This window comes from Neodiprion pinetum, chromosome 1 (genome assembly GCF_021155775.2).
Source record: "Neodiprion pinetum isolate iyNeoPine1 chromosome 1, iyNeoPine1.2, whole genome shotgun sequence".
In the NCBI taxonomy this organism is placed as follows: Eukaryota; Metazoa; Arthropoda; class Insecta; order Hymenoptera; family Diprionidae; genus Neodiprion; species Neodiprion pinetum.
In genome coordinates this window covers 14,387,376-14,411,681 of record NC_060232.1, presented here as the reverse complement: position 1 = coordinate 14,411,681, position 24,306 = coordinate 14,387,376, and the positions used below count along the sequence as shown (strand labels likewise).

General features: G+C 36.0%; 1 protein-coding gene across 8 annotated transcripts in view; it reads left to right on the top strand.

The window, feature by feature from the left end:
* Positions 1-24,306, top strand: part of LOC124224730 (uncharacterized) — a 219,499-nt gene that overhangs the window by 6,505 nt on the left and 188,688 nt on the right. For 6 of the 8 annotated variants that reach the window (XM_069133619.1, XM_046636923.2, XM_046636924.2 and 3 more), the window contains exons 4-6: positions 23,330-23,440; positions 23,606-23,727; positions 23,863-24,059. In XM_069133619.1, the coding sequence (XP_068989720.1) occupies positions 23,330-23,440; positions 23,606-23,727; positions 23,863-24,059 (430 nt within the window). Of the gene's footprint in view, positions 1-12,966; positions 13,204-13,325; positions 13,430-23,329; positions 23,441-23,605; positions 23,728-23,862; positions 24,060-24,306 lie in introns of those variants that run through there. The other 2 variants (XM_046636929.2, XM_046636928.2) reach the window with 2 other exon arrangements.

Below are 24,306 nucleotides of genomic sequence, written 5' to 3'. Positions count from 1 at the left end.
CCGAAAGTATTTATCGGAGCGGACTGATCCTAATATCAATCTGTTCGTAAAAGAATGCGCTTCGATAAAAAAAATTTGATATGGAAAAAAAAAAATCTTTTTCAGTTGTTTTTTACCGTTTCTTTTTTATTTCGCTGCTATTTCCGCGGGACTAACAACAATTCATAAAGATAATTTTATCAGATACCTGTATCCTTCCTCTTCAATCCTAAAAAAAATCTATGGCGAGAATACCTGGGCCGGAGAAAAAAAGGAAACGTCGCGTCGTGCGTCACCGCTGTGTTGCGTATAGTGGAGTTAAATTTCATTTGATGCTCTTCTACTTACCCGGGCTATCCATTCTACGAAAATAGTTATTCAACTACCTTAGTCCTTCCGTCTCCGTCTACTGGTCATCCTTTCTCGGAGTTATACACACCTGTGTTGGAATTGGGTTTGATTCTATTTCACTCTGTTTGTGCTATGTGACTGATGGATCTTTTGTAATATTTTGGTGGCTCTGAAAAGGGCCGATATTTTTAGCGATGATTCGCAGAATGACGCTTAGGAGGACACCTCTGTTTGAAATTGATTCATAATTTTCGTCGAATCAAATTTTTATGTTGCGGAAAATAATTTTGTTTTGACGAGTTTATGAGATACTGGAATGACCGCGTGTAATTTCAGAGTGCCACGAATTGTCAAGGCTTTATCGAATCGATTTTGTAAAATAGATTCTTCCGCTTGATGTTCTGCAGACTTACAGTACGCAAAAGATATGCTCCGAAAATAAGAACATGCCCAATTATAATTTGCCAATCAGTTGTAAACTCGTACGTCAAGCTAATCTCTTAACAGTTCCACCAACACCATCACATGGCTCTTTTCCATGTGATGTAGCAAAAAAATGCCATTCGGCTTGGCATTGAAAGTCTTCAAAGTGATGCGTTATGTTTATGAAATCCTTTTTGTTCTTATATTGGGAAGCTGCTCCATCGGAGAAGTAAATTATTTTTTCTATAGGAATCGAATTTTGAAACTTCTCTCTCATAAAGCTGATTAACTTTTTTTGAAATAAATAAACCGCAACTGTATTATGTTTCAGATGCTCGGAAATTATCACAAAACCAAAATGTCTCAAATGGTCGTCACCGTAACTTTTATAGGAAACCACGATTGGATGAATAGTTGCTTGATTACACCGGCCCACAAAAAAAAAGTGGTCTGTACATTTGAACAGAACCACCTAACTCTATGTATTTTGACGCGCTGAATCCGAATCTGAGATCCGTTTGGTCCGTACACCCTCAAAGTTTTGAGAAAAGTGCAAAAAATCGTAAAAAATGGAAAAACTGCAGTTTTGGTGATAAAAAAAAATTATAAATATAAATCATATAAGTTTTACATGTGATTCGATCCGCTGAGTATAAATCTGAAGTTTATTTTGCCTGTAGGCCCTTAAAAATATAAATAAATTGCAAAAAATACCTAAAAATTGCTATAAATTGTATTTACAGTAATAAAAAAATTGATTAAACATAATTAAATTTATTTCTCACATATTGTGATGCACTAAATCCAAATAAAAAATCAGTTCATGTGAATCAGTCAGAAATTTACCAAGAATCGTTTAAAAAAGCATAGAAAGATAAGGTAATGAACGAGTTTTATCGATTTCAAGCTGTTCTTCGTTTGTGTTGAACTCTTTTGTCTTCAAATGACCTACGCAATGGGTTTCTCTTTTATTTTTATTGTCCTTCCCTACTTCTCTCTTAAGTGTCCAGCAAAAATCTGCCATCATATTGACATTCCACTTCCCCTGATATCGATAAAGCTCGTTCCTTATCTTATCTTTCTGTACTTTTTTGAACGATTTTTGGTAAATTTCTGACTGATTCACATTAACAGATTTTTTATCTGGATTTAGTGCATCACAATATGTGAGAAATAAATTTAATTATGTTTAATCAATTTTTTTATTACTGTAAATACAATTTATAGCAATTTTTAGCGATGTTTTGCAATGTATTTATATTTTTAAAGGCCTACAGGCAAAATAAACTTCAGATTTATACTCAGCGGATCGAATCACATGTAAAACTTATATGATTTATATTTAGAAATTTGTTTGATCACCAAAACTGCAGTTTTTTCCATTTTTTACGGTTTTTTGCACTTTTCTCAAAATTTTGAGGGTGTACGGACCAAACGGATCTCAGATTCGGATTCAGCGCGTCAAAATACATAAAGGTAGGTGGGTCTGTTCAAATGTACAGACCACTTTTTTTTTGTGGGCCGGTGTTATTACTCCAGTGAAACCCTTGCGCGGAATCTTGTACAACAAATACATAATTCTCAACGAAATCGCATATTGCTAAAAATTCACCAACTTCCAAGCTGTCTTTCATCTTCTGCCAATAACTACTTTTCTGCCTCACAATGAAATCATGTGCAACCAATTTTGACAATTGATCACAAAAGTTAAATATAAAATCTTCGGACTTTTTGGTGAATGTCTCCAAAGACGTTCGATCCACTGATATCCACTGTTTATAAGTAACATCGTTGATGAAATTATTCGCAAAGGCTTCTTGCAACGATGCTTCGATGATATTTACACCAGGACAATTCGAGCATGCTTCTAAATGACACTGTAGCTGTGATGGATTGCAAACGATTTGAGCTAAACAATGCTGGTAGGTCGGAAAATTCACAGCTACTTTCTTAACTAAATCACTAATATTTGCACCCATAATCATCAGGTTTAAATTCTGGTGATAGATACAAACACACACGGTGTGTGTGCCACTCGGTCCTGCTAAAATACATTCTTTCGGGCGCAACTCTGCAAATTTAGAAAAACCGATTTTTTTTTCAACATCAGATGCTTCCGAACCGATATTTTTTCACCATTTCTTTCAACGGTTACGCAGCTTCTTTGACCTGATGTTATGCGACTGACCTCTTCACTTCGATAAAATTCTACCACGAGGATGACCAGTAGACGGATACGGAAGGGCTAAGGTGGTTGAATAACTATTTTCGTAGAATGGATAGCCCGGATAAGTAGAAGAGCATCAATAGTTATTTATGCTACATGTGGGATAAGTAGCAAATAATCGGACAGTCGTGTTGTTGCGACATGAGCGTAAGGTTTATGGGGCATTCGTATGAAGACGAGTGTAGTAGATGTCGCTACGAGCCGTCAGGCGAGTTGCGACAACCACACGAGTCGTCATACGAATGTCTCATAAACCTTACGGCGAATGTCGTAATCACGACTGTCAATTTGCTACTTATCCCACACGTAGATACAATATTTTTTACAGAAACTGATCTGGAAGTCGAATTTGAGAGGAATATAATAATTTTAAAACTTAAGTTACTATAACGGCATCAGATGGCGTTTGAGTAGTTACATGAACGATAAAATTTAGATTACTATAGCCGCATCAGATGACGTCTGAGTAGTTTCTAGTAAAGTGAAAAAGATAGAGTGAGTTTAATACAGACTGTACTCGTGTGGTTATATTTCTATAGTAGTATAATTTAGGTGGAATCTGTGCAGTTATCTGACACTTAACCGAACATGTGCGTTTATGAAACACATATAGTCAAGTATGCGATTATTGTGTATTTCGGAGATGACATACAGCGCTCAAAAAGTCAACTTCCAGAGCAGGTGTTGTAAAAATGAAATTTAACTCCACTATACGCAACACAGTGAGCTTGCGGGAGTAGCGCTGACGTGGATCGGCGTGCGACGAGACGTTTTTTTTTTCTCCGGCCCAGGTATTCTCTCCATAGATTTGTTTTTTAGGATCGAAGGGGAAGGATACAGGTATCTGAAAAAAATTATCTCCATGAATTGTTGATAGTCCCGCGGAAATGGCAGAAAAATCAAAAAAAAAAACGCTAAATAAAATTGAAAAATTTTGTGTCAAAATAAATTTTTTTTCTGTTGATGCGCATTCTTTTATGAACAGAATGATTGCAGGATCAGTCCGCTCCGATGAATACTTTCGGAGATAGGAATTTTCAAACATAGCGGTGCAACAGTGGTTTACAAAAATTCACATAGTTCTAACGCCGCCTTGACTCCTACTTGAAAAAATTTCAAAATTCTTGAAATGGTATTTTTTTTTTACATAGAACTACGGATATTTAGAATGGCGCAAAGATCCGTGACTTGACGGTTTTTTTTTTAGTGAAGTGACGTGAACCAGCTCATGGATGATAGCACATTTTTTGTCCTTTAGCTTATACTTATAATACTTTCTGTCTGCTCTTTCACGGCTGGCGTCGATTAGTTTTTCAATGCCTTTCTTCTGTGCGGTCCTTATTTTTTCATCTTCCTCGAACAGCTTTTCACAGATTAAACAAATGTCTATAGCCATTTTTAACATTCGGCAGCTGCCGTATTAACACAGATGTCCAGAAATTATGGAGTAGTTGGCGGCAATCTGTGAGACATAATTGTGAAAGTTTTTTTTATTTTCTATACATATTCACGGTACTATGTTATTTCGACTAAGACCATATCAAACAAACAAATATTTCCACTCACCAAAATGATCGATGTCCAGAGATTCCAAAATATAGAACGAATTCTTGATATACTGCAATCGCAGTTTACTGGCTCGCACGCGTTCTGCAATGCATTTATGTTATGGTTACTTACATTATACCAAAGCACTATGTTGTCTGGCATGTATGATTATTTTCATTGGCTAACTATTTTCACACTTATCTGCAAGATTACAGCAGAAGTTACAAGGTGCTGCAGAACAAACAAATAATGCATATAATAACACTATATGAACTCACGAATGACTGTCGGACGTGGAGTCTTGCTCGGAACTGATGCACCCAGTACTGGATGCACCGAGAGGCCTTAAGGACGCCCCTCTTTTTCCCCCGTAGCCCTCCGAGAATGAACATCTGCCTAAAATTACAATAGGCCCCAACCTGTAGGACTCGCTAGTGAAATTCCTGCTGCATGAGTATTCCTGCGATCCCAGGCACGCGTATTATCGCATAGTCTTCTGAGAATATCTATATATAGAGTATGAGTGAGTAATGGGCAATACATTTTTTTCCAAAATTAGCATCTCAAAAAGACTTATCAGATCTTCAAAGACTATTTCGATAACTCAAAAATCGATAAAGTTATTACCATTTGTTTATAAGCAAAAATTATATTTTCGCGAAAAACGTACTTTTTTTTAAAGAAAATTGGATTCTTATCAGATCCTGAAAGAGAGTAGTAAAAAATGCCGCCACGATTTATTTGCACTCTGTCAGGTCATTTGGGAGTAAACTGTGGAGGAAGGGCGGAATTCGGGAGAAAAAACATTGTTGCTAAACTATATGACATAGCCGGGCAAACCTTGCACGCTTCTCTGGAGGAAAGATGGTTCTACATTTTATGATGGATTTGAATAATTTACGTTGATAATTCGCCAACTTGTATGCAATAAAACAGAATCGAGTTTTTCATCCGTTGCCATTTACCGCTAAACCAACAACAGGACGTGATTTTTACGTACGACCAATTTTGTATAAAACGACGAGATCTACAACTTTTGTCTGAAACTTTTTTCTTGAAACTCGATAAATGAAAAGATATAGTCGAAATTGAGCGTTTACAATTTTTAATAATTTTTTTCTCGCAAAGCCGTCAACAAAATTTGTCACTTTGTTCAGGATACGTTTCTCGGCATCCAATTGAGCTGTCAAAAAATTTACAACAGCAACACATTTGGGAACACAATTGGAAAGACAGTAATTTTTCTGCATTTCTTTTTCTGGATTTCTTTTCGAATCCAAAATCTTTGATATGGGATCTAATTGTTCCATCTGTGCCTTCAACAGTTCTTGATTGAAGAACCTTGTTGTTAGAAAAAAATGTGTGTTTGCCTCATCTGCTCGATGTTATATTATAATAAGACGGGGTTAACTTTTGTCATTTCCACGCAATGATGTGTGAACACAGAAATTTCCTGACTTTCAGAGCATGATATAGTCAGAGTACTTATCAACCGAGTGAAGTGTCACTTATTTTGACTATTATCAGAGTCTACGAGGCATCATGGATATGAAGATGCTGCTGATAGCGCGATTTTACATGTAATGCTGAACAAAAATGTCGAAAAACTCGTTTGTTTTACATGATAATGATGTCGGTCACCCCCTTCTGAAAATTGTATGATACGAACGGGAAATAGTGAAATAGAAAAAAAAAATAACATAACGACGACAACCCTCTAACGAAATGAAATGTATATAATTGTTATCCTTCACATTTAGAAAGCCCATCGTGATTGCATATTAACAATTGAGTAATTCTATGTATTTCAGGTAAAAGTAACAGCACAGTTTCGCAAAACAAGACTAATTGCATTGAGTTCTGTTTCAAATTTATTTGTGCCCGTAGGTTTGAATTGCTGAGAAGAAGCTAGAACGAACGTAAAAAATAGTACTTTTTATCACAGATGCGTCCAAAATTCAATTTTTGATGACTGCAACACGTGCCTGAAATGACCGCTTGGAGCTATGTTGCGTAGCCTGCATCATATAAAGCGCCGTGCACCGCTACTCACGCCCTCTTTGTCGCATAAAGTGTTGTGCGCCACTTTGCACGCTCACACAAAGCACTGTGCACCGCTGCACATGCGCACTCGACGCAATCCGAGTGAGCCTAGGTCTGATACACAGCTGACGCTGTAGGCCATCTGGTATGAGGTACGTGTTACGGGCATCAAACCTCGTTTTCGATGCATTCATGATAACAAATATTGTATGCAATTAGTGACGAAACCGGCAAAAGGTGATTTGCGTGCGAGCTTCGCACTGGTCTCCGGCTCGCTTCCGACTCATGCTCGTGCACAGACTTATCACCTTTCCCTGGTTTTCGTTACTTGTTGCATAAAGTACTATTAAATTAAAGTACTATTTAATGCTCTGTCGGAGACGAACGCGTTATTGTTCAAATATTGGAATTTTCAGTCGAAAACTTGTAGCAGTTGCGTGGTGCATGTTAGGGAAATTTTTGTACCTTTCAATGAAGTCTGAATTGAATTTCTTATTAGCTATGTAAATGAATGTTTCGTTATCGATTCAGTCATACCAAGGATATGGATTTTGGTTTCAGATACAGTAGAACTTCTGTTATCCGAGGTAATATGGGGAGAGCGTGCCTCGGATAAGTGAAATTTCAAATAACAGGGGAAATATACATAACTCAAGTCATCACGATATTACCCCCTTGATGTAGAAATGGTCTTAACCTCGAAAGTTTATGTAATAGTCCAGGAAACGGGTATTTTTTCATGTCTCGGCGTGCAGAAAGGATGAAATCTGCGGATTCTGGCAATGATTATAGCACACATGAACGCCTACTAATTTCCAACCAAAAATTTAAGTTTCTAAATTTTTTACACGCGTTTAAAGTTTTGAAAAACAGGTTTTCTACTAGGATCTCCTAAACTATTAATTGTACAGAAAACAAGTCAAATAACTTTTTGTAGGTCTTAGAAAGACGAACAATTTCGTTTTTGGAAAATTGAAATCGGTCAATTAGTTCTCTTGTAAAAAAATAAAAACCGGCTGAAATGGCCATTTCTTAATTAACTAATTATGAGTACAATAATGCATGTATGGCTTTAGGAATCTGGGAAAATATGTCTCTTAGGGCGCTCAAGAAGCTCGCAAAACCGGGGCTCCATCGGATAAACAGTTTGTGTGAAAAGCTATTTGTTATGAAAAAACCGACTTTTTTTGCAAGGAATTTGCAGAGCCGGAGACCGTCGTACAGCAATTTAATTAGCGGATTTTTAATCTAGAAGGATCCTATTATCATGTACATTTAGGGGCGAAATGATTTTTTATTATTAAGTTGGTGAATAATGGCTCCAAAAAGAGGGTATGTTTTTCAGTCATAAACAAATGGAATTTCATCGCCAATTTTCACGTTACAGGGCTACGATTAGTCTCACTCGAAAGCTTTTATTTTTTGACGAATTTACAAAAAAAAAAAATTTGCCAAAAGTCAATTAGGGAGGGAGATAATTTTTTTTTTTTTTTTCCATTAATTATTGCACCGCCGGTTTTAAACATAGAGGGCTAAAAATTGGACACGATACAGGAAAGGGTTCATACCAACCGACAATAAATTTTGGTAGCAGTTGCTCATGAATTTGTTCATCCGCTTTGCGGTCAACTCGGTGATAAAATACAGCACCGCGTATGGCGGTGGAGTGGGGGAATCTCGGCCGGCACGCGCTCGCGCTCAAACTGAATTCGCGCGTTCAAATTCCACAAACTTTGAATATCTCCCGAACAAATTAACATATCGGGTTCTTTCCTTTTTGAAAACCCGACTAAGTTTTTCCGCTGATCAAGAATTTGTTATAAAAAATATTAAAAAAAATTATCTTCCATTCGAAATTTGTTTATGTAAATTTTTTTTTGCTTTTTTTACCGTTAGTTTATTTGTTTTTTTGTTTCATCTGAATTAAATTATATTGACGTCATATGCCTTGATTACAGAACTCACAAAAAAAAAGATCTGCTAAAAAAACGTTGTCGTTGCAGTACGCGTCTCTTCGTTTTGGAAAAAAATCGACAAAATAAGGGACATAATATAAAATAAGGACAAAATAAGGTCTGAAATAATTATGAAACGTTTTTATAAGTTACAATGGCCTATTTATTATGAGAATACGTTACAAATAATATCAGAATAAAACATAAAAAACGTTGGAAAGAAATCAAACACATTCAGACACGTTTTTTTCTTCGTTTCACGAATGTTACAATATTTTTATATTTAATGTACTAAATAATAGCTACAGACATTTTTACTTAAATATTAACAATGTTTTCTTAAACATACAATTCTTTACAATCAATATTTACAAGTCTACGTATTCTACGCTGTTCGCTCGAGTTCTTTTTATTGGCACCTCTGGTTCATCATCGCTCTCGTCACTTAAATCATCTTTGATCTCGTCCTTAAATTCTATTTGACTATCATTGCTGCTGTCATCAGATGGATGGACCAGAGGTGCCAATAAAAAGAACTCGAGCGAACAGCGTAGAATACGTAGACTTGTAAATATTGATTGTAAAGAATTGTATGTTTAAGAAAACATTGTTAATATTTAAGTAAAAATGTCTGTAGCTATTATTTAGTACATTAAATATAAAAATATTGTAACATTCGTGAAACGAAGAAAAAAACGTGTCTGAATGTGTTTGATTTCTTTCCAACGTTTTTTATGTTTTATTCTGATATTATTTGTAACGTATTCTCATAATAAATAGGCCATTGTAACTTATAAAAACGTTTCATAATTATTTCAGACCTTATTTTGTCCTTATTTTATATTATGTCCCTTATTTTGTCGATTTTTTTCCAAAACGAAGAGACGCGTACTGCAACGACAACGTTTTTTTAGCAGATCTTTTTTTTTGTGAGTTCTGTAATCAAGGCATATGACGTCAATATAATTTAATTCAGATGAAACAAAAAAACAAATAAACTAACGGTAAAAAAAGCAAAAAAAAATTTACATAAACAAATTTCGAATGGAAGATAATTTTTTTTAATATTTTTTATAACAAATTCTTGATCAGCGGAAAAACTTAGTCGGGTTTTCAAAAAGGAAAGAACCCGATATGTTAATTTGTTCGGGAGATATTCAAAGTTTGTGGAATTTGAACGCGCGAATTCAGTTTGAGCGCGAGCGCGTGCCGGCCGAGATTCCCCCACTCCACCGCCATACGCGGTGCTGTATTTTATCACCGAGTTGACCGCAAAGCGGATGAACAAATTCATGAGCAACTGCTACCAAAATTTATTGTCGGTTGGTATGAACCCTTTCCTGTATCGTGTCCAATTTTTAGCCCTCTATGTTTAAAACCGGCGGTGCAATAATTAATGGAAAAAAAAAAAAAAAATTATCTCCCTCCCTAATTGACTTTTGGCAAATTTTTTTTTTTTGTAAATTCGTCAAAAAATAAAAGCTTTCGAGTGAGACTAATCGTAGCCCTGTAACGTGAAAATTGGCGATGAAATTCCATTTGTTTATGACTGAAAAACATACCCTCTTTTTGGAGCCATTATTCACCAACTTAATAATAAAAAATCATTTCGCCCCTAAATGTACATGATAATAGGATCCTTCTAGATTAAAAATCCGCTAATTAAATTGCTGTACGACGGTCTCCGGCTCTGCAAATTCCTTGCAAAAAAAGTCGGTTTTTTCATAACAAATAGCTTTTCACACAAACTGTTTATCCGATGGAGCCCCGGTTTTGCGAGCTTCTTGAGCGCCCTAAGAGACATATTTTCCCAGATTCCTAAAGCCATACATGCATTATTGTACTCATAATTAGTTAATTATGAAATGGCCATTTCAGCCGGTTTTTATTTTTTTACAAGAGAACTAATTGACCGATTTTAATTTTCCAAAAACGAAATTGTTCGTCTTTCTAAGACCTACAAAAAGTTACTGTACTTTTTTTCTGTACAATTAATAGTTTAGGAGATCCTAGTAGAAAACCTGTTTTTCAAAACTTTAAACGCGTGTAAAAAATTTAGAAACTTAAATTTTTGGTTGGAAAGTAGTAGGCGTTCATGTGGGCTATAATCGTTGCCAGAATCCGCAGATCTCATCCATTCTGCACGCCGTGACATAAAACTGCCCTTTTTTCTACCCGTTTCCTGGACTATAAGAAGAATCTTGGAAATGTAGGTCATCAAAACAACAATATAGTTTGCGTCAACGTTTCGACCCTAGTTTCGGGTCATCCTCAGGACGGTTTAATCGAATTTTTTTCTATTGACAAACAGAAACCTTATTTTTAAAACTTGCTGATAGGCGAGGGTGCAAATGAAACAATATAAAAAATTAATGATAACTAACCTTATAAGCGATACACCATCACACACGATTCATTTCATTTAAATGATAAATATATTTATTACGAACATCAACAGAGGGGTAACAATGGACATGTCCATTATTAACACTTACTTATATACAAATCGAAAGGAAAGGCGAAGAACGAATTTCAGTCTAAACTATATCAATATTTTACGAATCCGGCTTGATAAGGGTTTTTTTTTTATTTTCACCCTCCTTCTTTTCCAACTCTCCATCAAACTGAGTTGATCTTTAGTTAAACAACAAATTAGAAGTTATGGTGAAAGTTGAAAGACACATGTGTTCAAATACTGGGCCTAACGGAAAAGAGCAAGACCAGGAAGGACAAGAAAAAGAAAGAAAAAAGAAACATGGCTTAGAATAGATATACCTCTGACTGACAAATCAACCCTCCGCCGGCTATCCCTTTTTTTGACTACGACGCCGGCTATCCATGACGATATTGTCATTGGTTATTTTTAACCCACTTAGGAGTATCCAAAAATTCCCAAAAAATTCAGGGAACCAGTTTTGGCTCTCATCTCAATATTCTAGCAGTTTTCATTCCAAAATGTTTGATCCATTAACAAATAGAAATTTATAAACAGCGCAAAACGGGTAAATTCGACCATTTCACTAAAAAATCGATATCTTGAACCCAAATTTCTATTACGAAAGAATATTCTAGGGATTTATTTCTGATACTATGGTCTTTCAAAAAAACCTACTCACATTGGGCTCGGTTCCAAAAAACCTATTTATTTCACTACCTGAAATTAGGCTACTGCGAAGGGAGAAATTTCGCATGAAATTGAAGTACTCATGAAAACACAATGTTTTTATCACAAAAATATGTAATTTATTAGTGAAAAAATGAATGTTGACATGTTATATGACAGTTCAGACTCGCTTTGCTCGTGCGAACAACCTCGAGCAAGGTAAAAAAACAGTTCCCACAATAGTGTCATAATATACTATTTAGGTAAACTTGATAAATACGGTCAGAGACTTTGATTTTCAATAAGAAAATGTGGATTTTATACGTATGTCAAAAGTCGAAAAAACTGACGCCGCAGGCTATCGGGGACGAATTCGTTCACTTTCAAACTTCGAACGGTCGTAACTTTGCAAGTTCCTAACGCATACTAACATGTTTGCGCGTGTGAGCATATACCACCGTGAAGTTTTTTTAGGTGCAGGTCCCAAGCCGCATCCACTTCCCCCTCCCGAGATACCAGGACGTGCCAAAGTCAGATATGACGATATCGTCATGGATCGCCGGCGGAGGGTTAAATATCCATGCCAGTCGCTAACTTACCTATCGTTCGAATCGGTAATAAGTTTTACATAAGTTTTATTTAGTTTTTCTATATCTGGCCTAAGATTAACTGAATTAGAATGATTTTCAAACTATGTAATTTGAATAAATGTAGAAAAATTAAATACACAAATTCTCAACGAGAAGAAGTCTGCAGATGGAATAATTATTTCGCTTAGTTTTTTTTTTTTTTAGCTAGCTCGTTTTGCCCCCTACTCTACAATCGAATTTCGAGTAAGTATTAATTAAGTGTGTAAAATTATCGAAACTTATAATAAACTACAAAAAATTTCATATTAGATCGAAAATTTGACATTTTTAAAAATTCATAGCTCGGGAACTAGTTCTAAGCCAAACTTGAAATTTTCAGGGTTGTTTAGAGATACAATGAAGTATAATCCGTGATAATCTCAAAGGATTTCGAGTTGATAGAAAAAAGTTCTAGCCCTTCAAAAACAGCGTTTTTTCAAAAATGGACCTACTTTATGTGGCGACGTCTCAGTGAAATGGAAGCGACCCAGGAAAAATAGGGCAGATATCATCAGAATATACCTTAAGGAAAAATATAAGCTGTCAACCATCCTTCCATTTCCAAAAATGTAGATTTGAGAGCCTTTGGAAAATAAGGAAAATTTTATTAAAATAGCAGTCCATTTGGGAGCTCCCAGCCAACCCGTATATGAGAGTTTAAACTAACTATTTTTTTCTTAAAAATACAAGGTTGACAGAAAAGGACGCTATTTGGTTGGAATATCTGAGTCATATAGGAGCTGAGATATGACTTTTTGAAGATGACTGGAAAATCGACTTTTTTCAAATTTCAAAGAATTCTCCAGCGGCCGGATTTGGGCGCAACGAGCTCAAATTTTCAGGATCACCGGTTTTTTTTTGACCTGCTTTAGAGAAAAAAAAACGGGAGTCAAATCTGTAAACCACCTCCGCAACTTTTCGACGACAAGTAACGGATCTGCCCATGTACGAGTATACGTATATATATATATATGTATTGTTAGTAGGGCGTGCCGGAAAAACTTTTTTTTATATTTTGAATCTCCCACGTTAAAAATAAAGGTGGTTTTATGAAATAAAAAGCCTCGATGAAGGAGGGCACTGAAAAAAAATGCGAAGTGGTATCTCACTCGACCAGGCATGAACACTGATGACGCATCTTTTAAACTTGATTATCAGCATCTTCCTTTCGGTAATTGAAATATTACGTAACATTCAGCTATTATAGCATGTGGTATAATAAGTAGAAAATTTGGAAAATGAAGCTATTAACATTTACATCTTTTGTTCCCTACTGCGGATATGTACGTATTCCTGGATATTAACTACTCTCATGAAAGAGAACATCAAACCATCAATGCTAACAGGTATCTCATTGCCAATAATGCGATGAGGCGCCAGATGCTTGCTCCTAATATTAGGGGAGCCCAAGAGGCTAAATGGGATGTTATTTAGGCGTTGCGGGAACCTATTGGATTGTGAAGATTAGATACTAAAAAGAAAAAAAGTTTATATGATATATGCCCTTTCACTGCCGGGGGAAGTGTGTACTAATTTTCAAAAATGTAAAAAAAAATTTATTACAAAGAAATACTAAAGCGCGTCAGACATTAATATCGTATACGCCCTATATTCTTCTGGTAACAGAGAAATATTAATCTGCCGGCTTCCAAGTCGGGGGTGGCAGCATGAAGGGGTAGAAAATGAGAAAAAAAAATTTTCATTCAAGCTCATCAGATATGCAGGAGGAATGTTAAGTGACCACTAAAAGGTATTACATTCAAAAGACTGACGGTTTGGATGCAGTCAGAACTCACAGTCGATTTTTGAGAATGTAAAAAAAAATCGTGACCTCGAAATACTCAAACTCATCAGATTTATATACAGACGGTTCAGCTTGATGTCCTTGTTGTGCTGACCTAGAATCTGACAGTTATGTAGAGGAATTTCGTTGTTCTGACAGTTTAAAAGAAAATTTTTATTCTTGTTTCTTGTTATTGAATGGAATAATTACAATGAACAGAACATAATATATAAGTTAAATATATATATATATATGGTGGGGACGGTGCGAGAGAGTGAGAAATAGAGAAAGAGTGAGAAGGGAGAGAGGCGCGGATTGGGAAATACATAGTTCTCAGCACCTGCACGTACCCCACTTTATTAATAATTTTAGCTTTTTCACGTTGTAGAAACCGGCAGGTTATATTATATCCGTAATCCTTACATGATTTCCTTCAAAATGAAAAAAAATTTAACCACGCTCGAATACTTCCAGGTGACGTTTTTTTTTTTAAACTAGTGACTCGCTTATTTTCTTATGTCATGGTCAAATCGTCAGAATATTGAAATTTACACTTTTCTGCATGTAATTAACTTACCTTTTGTCAATCTGACGAGCTCGAATTAATTCAAGGGTCGAGTTTCTTTTACTAATCTGATTGGCTGCCCTAGACGCACCCTTGTATATTAAGGGTTCATATATGGTGGTTGTTCATAACAGGGTGCAAGGTTTCTTCCCTTATGTTTTTCTGCCGCGCTTAAATAAAACCCAAAATCCTCGCTTGGGCTCCCCTACTATAATGTTCGAAACCCCCTTTAGCGAAAAGAATATTCACACAAAAATACTAAATTCCATGTGGTGGTAACCAGGAAAAGTTACAATTATTTTGTCTCAAAATCTTTAGTAATAATAATTTGCATATAAAAATGTACCTAATGATTTGAGTTTACATTTTTAAACATGAATTTCATTGTGAGATAATTGAATTATAGTATTAACATGTTTTTCGCAACATAAACACATTCGTCTTATCAATGGTCCGAGATTTACCGACTAATATGAAAATCAATGATAAATATAAGAATAAATCAATGAGCAACAGTATTCAATTATTTCACAACGGCCTTTTTGCGCGAAAATAAAAAATACTAGTAAATGGGGAACAAGATTTACAAAAATTACTGTTCACTTTCCATGTTTCGATGGATGTTACTTTTTACTAGGTTTGTTTAATTTTATTTAACATCTTATAATATTGTTTATTTTCGTGTATAATCAATCTTCACGAAAGGGGGTTCCGGACAAACAAGTTTAGTTTAAGAGATGTCTTATCAGTGTTGTCCTTCAGTTGATTATGACACCTCTTAGAATTCTTTTTCAGAGCCCCCCTTCAACGACGTTCTTTATAATAGTCAAATGAACAAATTCCCGCGGTGAGAAGTAAGGAAAAAAGCATTTTTTTTTAAATTTTGCCCTCGAAACATTATATTTTATTAGTCTATTCACTGTACTACCTTGAAATTTTATTCAATTTGCTGTGAAATTTCACCTCGTGAAAGGTGGTTTCGGTCATTTAACCCATTTCGGTCTGAATTGGTATTTTTTCCAGAGCAACTTTGATCGTTGGCTGATCACGTATGTCATTTGAAAATTTTGCATGAAGAGCGTAGTCCACCATTTTCGAGGGTGGTGAATCGATCTACGCCATTTAAATTGCAAAAAAACTACCCCCAACCCTTGTAAACTGCGATTTAAAAAAAAAAACGCGTTTTCTTACGGTATTTTTTTTTCAACGCCAAGTTTCTATTAGAAGGGGGGTTTGGAATGCCCAAAAAATTATAAAATATTGACTATTTTCATCCAACCTATAAAGTGTGTCCACTGGGGCAATTTACTTTTTCGCCCAGAGGGAGTAAAACCACCCCAAAAAGGCGTGAAATGCCCTCATATCAGTATACGGCAAATTTCGGTAGGCGAATTTGATTTTTTTTCATAGCGGGGGCGGAGTTTTCATGGATTCATGTTTTCACCCCCTGGAAATCATCTGAACTACCTGTCACCGCAATTTTGGCAGTTGGCAGCTGCCAACAGGATGTCACGGTGTGCCCAAAGTATAATTGACACAATCTGGGCATGGTTTCATACATTTTTGAGGTAGCTGAGGATGTTTTCGGCGACAAAAATCCATTTTGGCACCTGTCAACTGTCAGACCAACTGTCAACTTGTTCACAGTACAATGAAAAGTCATACAACGTGTTTTTTTGGCTATTTTGCCAGTTGACAGTTGGTTTGGCATTTCCCTAGAATTGACCGGACCCAAGTGTGTGTGTGTGCCTTTGTGTGCGTCGGGTGTATCATGTGAGATCGGGTGTGTTAAGTGTGACTAGGTGTGTTCATGTATGTGTGGAACGGGTGGTGGTAATATATTATAATCAAAAAATATTACTGCTAGATTTTAATCTTCTTTCGCCTATTGGCCATTTATTGTTAGAGGTCGAGATGATTAAAAATAAAACGTGAGAATTTCATTGGCGATTATAATTATATATCTGTGAATTGGCACAGATTTGTTGATTTTTGTATTTAAATGACGTAGCTATGCGAATTGGATGGGAAACAAAAAGATAACAGAAGTGAGACTCGAACCAACTACCCCGCGAGTACTAGGCCCAAGCGCTACCAAGTGACTACGCGGTCTGCTCGAATATTGTAAAACGTTTGGTGCAGATAAAGCGCTCGGAAAACTTCGAAGTCAATTTTCTCGAGAATTTCTGAATATGGCGTTGAACTGCTTTGGAAAAGTATTATTCGACAGGGTTCGTACGCACCGAGAAAACCTGGAAAACCGGGAAAAGTCAGGGAATTTCTTACAGCAGGGAAAAGTCAGGGAAAAGTCAGGGAATTTTGAAAATAACACTGGAATTTTATGTCTGCGAAAGAAATAAACTCTTTTTCTATACAAAGTACTATTGATTTTAAGGGGAAAAAATTGCCCTTAAAATTCCGTTTCGTCGCACCACTTCATATATTTTATATGTTTGGCGCGTAAAGACGCAACGCTATGAAAACTTCGGGCAGCGTCGGCCTCGCTCGGATCAGCGCCACTCGTTAACGCCTCATGCCAGTAGAAACTCGTCACCGGAATACGTCACGGTCTAGCTTGCCTGTGTGCGTAGCGTTTGTGAAACTCATACATATTTAAATCGTGAAAATAGTATTTGCCACCAACGCGTCAACGTATAAGGAGATTGGCGAATCAAAAAGAAAAACGAAAATTAATATAAGGTAAGTAGATCATCATTATGTCGCGATAGGTTATACGATATACGTAAAGTGCATGTATTTTGTTCAACATGTCAAGTATGATCACCATTGTTTATCCGCGCTTTTCGATGACTTATCTCTCGGAAGTGAAAAAGTTATAATTGACGTAATAACACGCAGATTAATCCTTACACATTTAATATAGAAACTATGAAGTCAGTCGAAGGGTTTTAAAGAAAACTATGCATTGAAAAAATTGCTAACTTACAAAGCCTAGTCCACGCTTAAAATTTTAAAGTACGAATTCATGTGAAATGCAGTCGATGTGATTTTATAATGTTATTTTTGGAAATTGATTGTCATATCACTTGTGATCATTGTATGGCCAAGTAACTGTAGTAAAATATGTTATGAGATTACATTGTATGAGTTCTGCATTGGAATGACTAATGAGGAATAAACTTTGTATGTCATAGGTATTCTAAAATAACATTTCAATGGAGGTCAATGCAGTGCGGTTTTGATCGAAATGATAAAATTTGACGTATGCTATCCTTTTTTCTCAGATCAATGCCTTTTTCTAAACCAAGGAGATCCACGTTCAATATTCAATGGCTTAACGAAGATCAGTTTTCGCCATGGCTGAAAGAATGCAAAAATGACAAGTTTGCATTTTATTGCATCATGTGTAAGAAAACCGTGCTGCTGAGCAACATGGGCCGACAGGCTTTAACTAGTCAAATGAAAGGACGTAAACACGAACACGCTGCGAGGAGTCAAAATAATACTTTGGAAAGTATTTCTATCACCGAAAACAGTAGACGTCCCAAAATCTACTACACTTAGACTTGGTGAGTAGGCTGCTCAACGTTCGAAATTTTTTTTGGGTCGACTATCTGTGAGATTCTTCCAGCCTTCAGCGAAATCCAAATTGCTCAGCGTCTCCAGCCACGGAGCACGCCGATCACAAAAGGGCGTCTCCGCGCGAAATTCGGTAAAAGTATTGTGCACAGGCAGAAAGCGGAATGAAAAAATAGGTGTCAAATAAAAAAAAATAAAAGATACTAATAACTAAACCCGCCAAAGGTCAACATTTATTGCTGATATAATTTATAAATTCGATTATTAGTTGAAGTAATAATTAATAAAAATTGCATTTTTCACCGCGACCAAATTCGATGTTATCAAAACTCAGCTCGCCGATTCTAGCTCAATGACTAGTGAAATGATTTGAAATTTTTACTGCATGTTCAGATTACATACGTTACACCTCCAAAGTCGATAAAACACATAAAAATTGCATTTGTTTACTTATATTCAATAACAAGTGGCGGGATATCGGTAAACGGATTTCGGACACTTATTGGCGGAAAATAGTATGCGAAGAACTTCAACTTTGAGAAAACTTCCAGCGAGCCGTTTTCCCATGACGTTTAAACAAAACTTTCCAAAAATTTCAGTGTAATCGGGTCATAAATATTGTAACTATGGATGATTTTCTAAACAACGCTCGGCGCGAGCAGCTCGTTCAACGTTTGGGCGCTACGTGCGGTAACGGAACATTATACGTTTTTCGCAGATTTTTTTAAAACTGCGATGGTACATTGCAAGATTTATTGCTATTTCATTATTTAGAATATTTATATCGTTAATCGTACTCACGCACCATTCTTCTCATCATTAGTTTTTTGATTTTATTTAAATTAAATATTAATTTTCCCACCTGTCTGAAAGCAATTTTTATGTGTCTTATCGACGTTGGAGGTGTAATGTATATATTCTGAACATACTGTCAAAATTTCAAATCAACTCACCAGTTATTGAGCTAGAATCAGCGACTTGAGTTTTGAAAACGTCGAATTTGGGAGCGGTGAAAATTTATAAATGATATCGGCAAAACATGTCGCCGTTTGCCAGGTTTAGTTGATGGTATTTTTTTATTTTTTTGTTTGACACCTTTTTTTTCATCCCGCTTTTTGCCTGTGGACAATAGTTTTATCGAATTTTGCGCGAGACGCCCTGTTATGATCGGCGTGCTCGATTGTGGAACCCAAACGTTGCATCTCATGAATGGTGTTTCATTTCAGATGGAAGTTTGATTGCAAATGTTGAAAAAATAGCCGAAGTACAAGAAACTGAGAAGACAGGAACGATTTCGCAACCAAGCACGTCAACACAACTAGAATCAACGTCCCTCTCGCACATACTACCAAAGCAGCGAGGAATGGATCGCTTCATTGAAAAGGAGAAAGTTACGCGAGCAGAGATAATCTGGTGTCTTCAGACTGTATTCTGCCACCTATCCCTTGCTGCTGCAGGGAAATGCACAGAAATTTTCAAACTAATGTTTGATGAAAATGGGACAGCTAAAGCAATGACACTGGGCCCCAACGAAATGGGTTATACAATTTTGCACGGCCTTGCCCCGTTCTTTAAAAATGAGTTACTAAATGATATACCGCTAAACGCTTCATAATCTACATAATGCGTTTAAAGCTGCCATGAAAGCAACGGGTTGGAACATCGTACAATTACTACGCGCTATTTACAATTTTTTTGCACATGTACCCGCTCGCAGAGTGGATTACATTCGATTCTCCGGGTCCCGGCAATTTCCTATGAAATTTTGCGCAGTAAGGTGGCTGCAAAATGGTGCTGTTGCTAAACGAGCCGGCTTGATATTGCAGAATTTAGAGAAATACATTTCTGGAGTTCAAAACGAGAAGAAAGAACCAAAATCCGATTGTTACGAGTTGACGAAAAAGGCCATGAAGGACAAGTTTATGAAGGCTAAGCTCGCATTTTTCCAAACTATTGCTGCTGAAGTAGAGCCATTTTTGACTGCCTATCAAACTGAACAACCGATGGTGCCATATCTTTACACTGATCTGAATGAAATAATTATTTCAATCATGGGCCGATTTGTTAAAGAAGAAGTATTGGAACAGTCCACGTCAGTGTGTGACGTGGATGTTTCAAAAGCGAAAAATCTAAAAGAAGCAAAAAATATCAACATCGGACATGACACTCGTTCAGCGTTTCGGGCAATGGACGGTTTTAATACAAAAGAGGTACTTCTTTTCAGGCAAGATTGCCTACGGTCTCTACAAATGTTTTGCCGAAAACTGCAAGACAGATCCCCTATCACATATCGTCTGACGAAAGCTCTTTCTTTCTGTGATCCTAGAATTATCCTAGAATCTCGAAACATCGCCTCAAAACGACTTTCGACCGCCTTGACTGAGTTCGTTTCTCATAAGTGGATCAGTGGCATCTCAGCAGATAGAATCGAACGAGAATTTAAAGCGTTAAGCGCAAAGCCAGCAGTAATCGAACAGCTAAAGGAGTTCACAAGAGACGAGCGGTTGGACCATTTTTGGAAAAACATGGCTGTAAGCAACAATCTTGCCTGAGAGTTTATGTCATTCGTCAAAAAGCTCTATGTCATATCACACGGAAACGCGTCTGTCGAAAGAGGATTTTCAGTGAACGGAGAGTGTCTGGTTGAAAATCAATCGGAAAAATCGTTAGTTGCCCAGAGACTTATATGGGAAGCTATTCGAAGTGCAGGAGGGGTTGACAAAGTATCTATCACTAAGCACATGATCCACTATGCGAGAAATTCTCGTGCTACATATCATGAAGATCTTGAGAATCAGAAAAAAGAGGCAACAGAAAAAAAAACGTCAAGAAAACGAGAGAAAGAGAGCGAACCAGATAGTAAAAGAATTACAATCAAAGAAACGAAAAGTAATGGCAGAAGCACACAAAGAAGCCGAGATATTGGATGACCAAATCCGTGCCATTTCTAAAATTTAATTTATTGTGTTGCGTCTATTTTAATTTCTCATAAGTTATATTCCTTTAATTCTGTGATATCGAAATATTTTATGCTAGTCTTTTAATTCATGAAGTACCTGCAGTTACTAGTCGAACATTTGAATGTAAGGTCGTTACCTATTTCAGTTTTTTTATTATTTCTTGCGAAACAAATAGAGCTGTAAAGTTGTAATATTATTTTGAACAAATATATTAATTCAACCATCTTTCATCTTTTCGCTTACAGAAAATCGCAGTTTGTTGTTTGTAAATAGATGGTCAGACAGAAAGATATTTACTAGATAATATTGAGTATTAATGTGTAAAAAAATTGTCAAAAATCAGCGGCATATTTCGTGAAAGGTTACTGGAAAAATTGTATTTTGAAGCTGGAATACCTGGAAAAGTCAGGGAATTTCAGATTCCAAAAAGCGTACGAACCCTGTTCGAGTTCTCAGCTTCATGCACCACGTATACGAAAAATTACAAAAATCCAACTGCCGTACCCTCCTCTTGTTAGCATAGTACATATATCTATATATCCTGCACAGTTGACGCTTTTAGCTAATGTTTCAAATCATTATTGCCCATTATTATCACGAGAGGGCAGACGTCTATAAACAGTCATATTCTTCGTTAGTTTTTCAATTCTTCTTTGGTTTTTTGTTTTTCGTCGTTTATTTATCTATTAATGGTACTTAATTATATTTTTGTTTTTGGTTCTAATTTCTTATTTCTATCGTGTGGCGTGAACGCCTTGTCCTGAACATGTTTGGCAGTAGTAAAATTTGCAAACTTTACAATATCTCTGAGTCCTACCATCACATGTAGGTAGTCAAAAGAGAGCACCAACCTTCATTTCTAGCTACATGAATTGATAATGTCAAATATTTGAAACATTTATTCTTGAGGATATTTTTTGCTTAGAATTCAACTATAAAAAAATTAAGAATTAAACAATCGTTTTAAGGTTTTTTTCAGTTTATATCCAATGAACAAAACAAGACATAGTAAAATCCATACGATTGTTTATTTGGAGTAAAATTCGAAATACTGTAGAAATTGTTTCAGATTTGCAAACTGATTTTTAGCAAGTTTGATGTATATTAAATGAAAAAAAAAACAACCTATTTTTCGCTCTACGGTCATGCGACACAGGCTGGACACCAGATTGAGAATGATCTCGGAAGATGGATACACTGAGCTCCTTTGCCAGCAATTACTTAACTCTCTCAGGAGCAATTAATTATCAAATTATTTCTGCAGCTAGTAAATACCCGAATCTCGACCGTTAGGAAATTTATTTCCCTAAAAACGGTGAAATCTCTGAAATGGGAATGTTTTGGATGATCAAAATTCTACTTTTTTGGCAGCAATTATTTAGCGAGTTATCCCTAGACTTAAAAAATGGCGATAATTGGTTTCATTGGAAATCGGCAACATTTTAACATGGAGGGTGTGAGATATTCGAAAAACGGGTGCTGCAAAAAAAAGGAGACAATTTCCTAGCGGCAGCGATTAATTAGCTTATAAATCTTGTGTGTGTGTTTTATTTTCATTTTGCTTATCAAATATTGCTATTGTTTTTGTAAAGTGACAATACTAACTTCATATTGCGAATATACCGTATTCTTTTTCAAAATGGCTGGCGCGAAAAATTTGAAATTTTGGCAATTAATTAGCATTTAACAAGCAAAAAAATCTCATGTGAATTTTTAGTCGTTCTGCTGTATTGGCATTGCCAGCTCAACTGGATCTGGGACCTATAGAGCCACAGTATTTAACTCCAAGGAGTCCGAGATCGCTCTGTATTCGGTACATGTAATGAGTGCGAATGGGAAACTTTATATTAAGTGAATAAATAATTAGTGAGAGTAGTCTGTGCTTGAAACCATTGTATTGCTGATCTCGAGTTGATCATCTGGTGATGTCATAGTTATACACAGATATACTGTACATTAGGAGTACGCGGTATAGGAAATTAGATACCGATTTTCGGTACGGGTTTCGTATTCGTTTCGGTTAACCGAAATATCGAAATTTCCGTAAATACCGAAGTACCAAAATTTCGATATTTCGGTATCGGTATTGACAGAAGGTTCCCATACCGATACATTTCGAAGAAGGAGATACCGAAAAAAATTCGGTATATCGAAATACCGCGCACCCCTACTGTACATACATGAAGAACTGAACCATAAAGATTTTAATGATTCAAATTACAGGCGCCATTGTATCTACTCGCGGACGGTTTATGACGGAGCAAGAAAAAATATGTTCTAATCAGCGATCACTTTATTTGCATATACAAGGACATACAAAGCACAATATTGACCGTGAGTATGTTTTTTGTTTTCACAATTATAAGCATCTTTAAATATTTATACTGTATAAATTACAGATATTTTTTATTGACTCTACCAATTTGCAATTATATTTTACGGCATTTGAATTTTTACCTAATTGTGAAATAATATAAATTTCTTATACTTATTTTACAGTGGCTATTCAGAAAATAGGAGAAATTATCAAGACTGAGCATCAGAGCTTTTTAAACAGACCCAGCAGATTTACAAATGCTCCTCCACCTTTGATGAGCCTTCACTCGGCGGTACCGACTGTGGTAAGACATTAGTGAGGATTTGCTGACTCTGACGCAGATCTATTTTTAATTGCTTGAACAAAACTGATTTGAGCAATACTATATGAAGAAATTTTAACAAAACATGATTCGTTCTATGTTGTTTTCTGTGCACAGGAAAAGATGTGTGTTGGAATTGAAAATGCACCACCGGGATTCGATTTACGTGGTAGAATTATTGGCGTTGGAGGTTCGAATTTGTTGTACATTCGAGGTGAAACTGGAGCTACGGTAACATTGCGAGGACGAGGTTCACAATTTATTGACCCAGTTTTGAGCGTGGAATCACCAGAGCCACTACACCTATATATTGAGTAAGAATTAGACATTGTTTGAATAATTAATACTGATGCATGCTTAATTCCAATTTTGTTGGACTAATTTGTAACAGTGAAACTGCATTTTGAGGACGTGACTGGTTCTTTTTTTATCGTCCGAGTATTTTTGATTTTTCAGAGTTTTGTGGCTTCGCTAAAATGTGAAATGGTAAAATTACTTTTTATTAAAAATTTAAAAAAAACATGATCGCATTTTTCATAATGTTTAGTACCAGATTTCAAT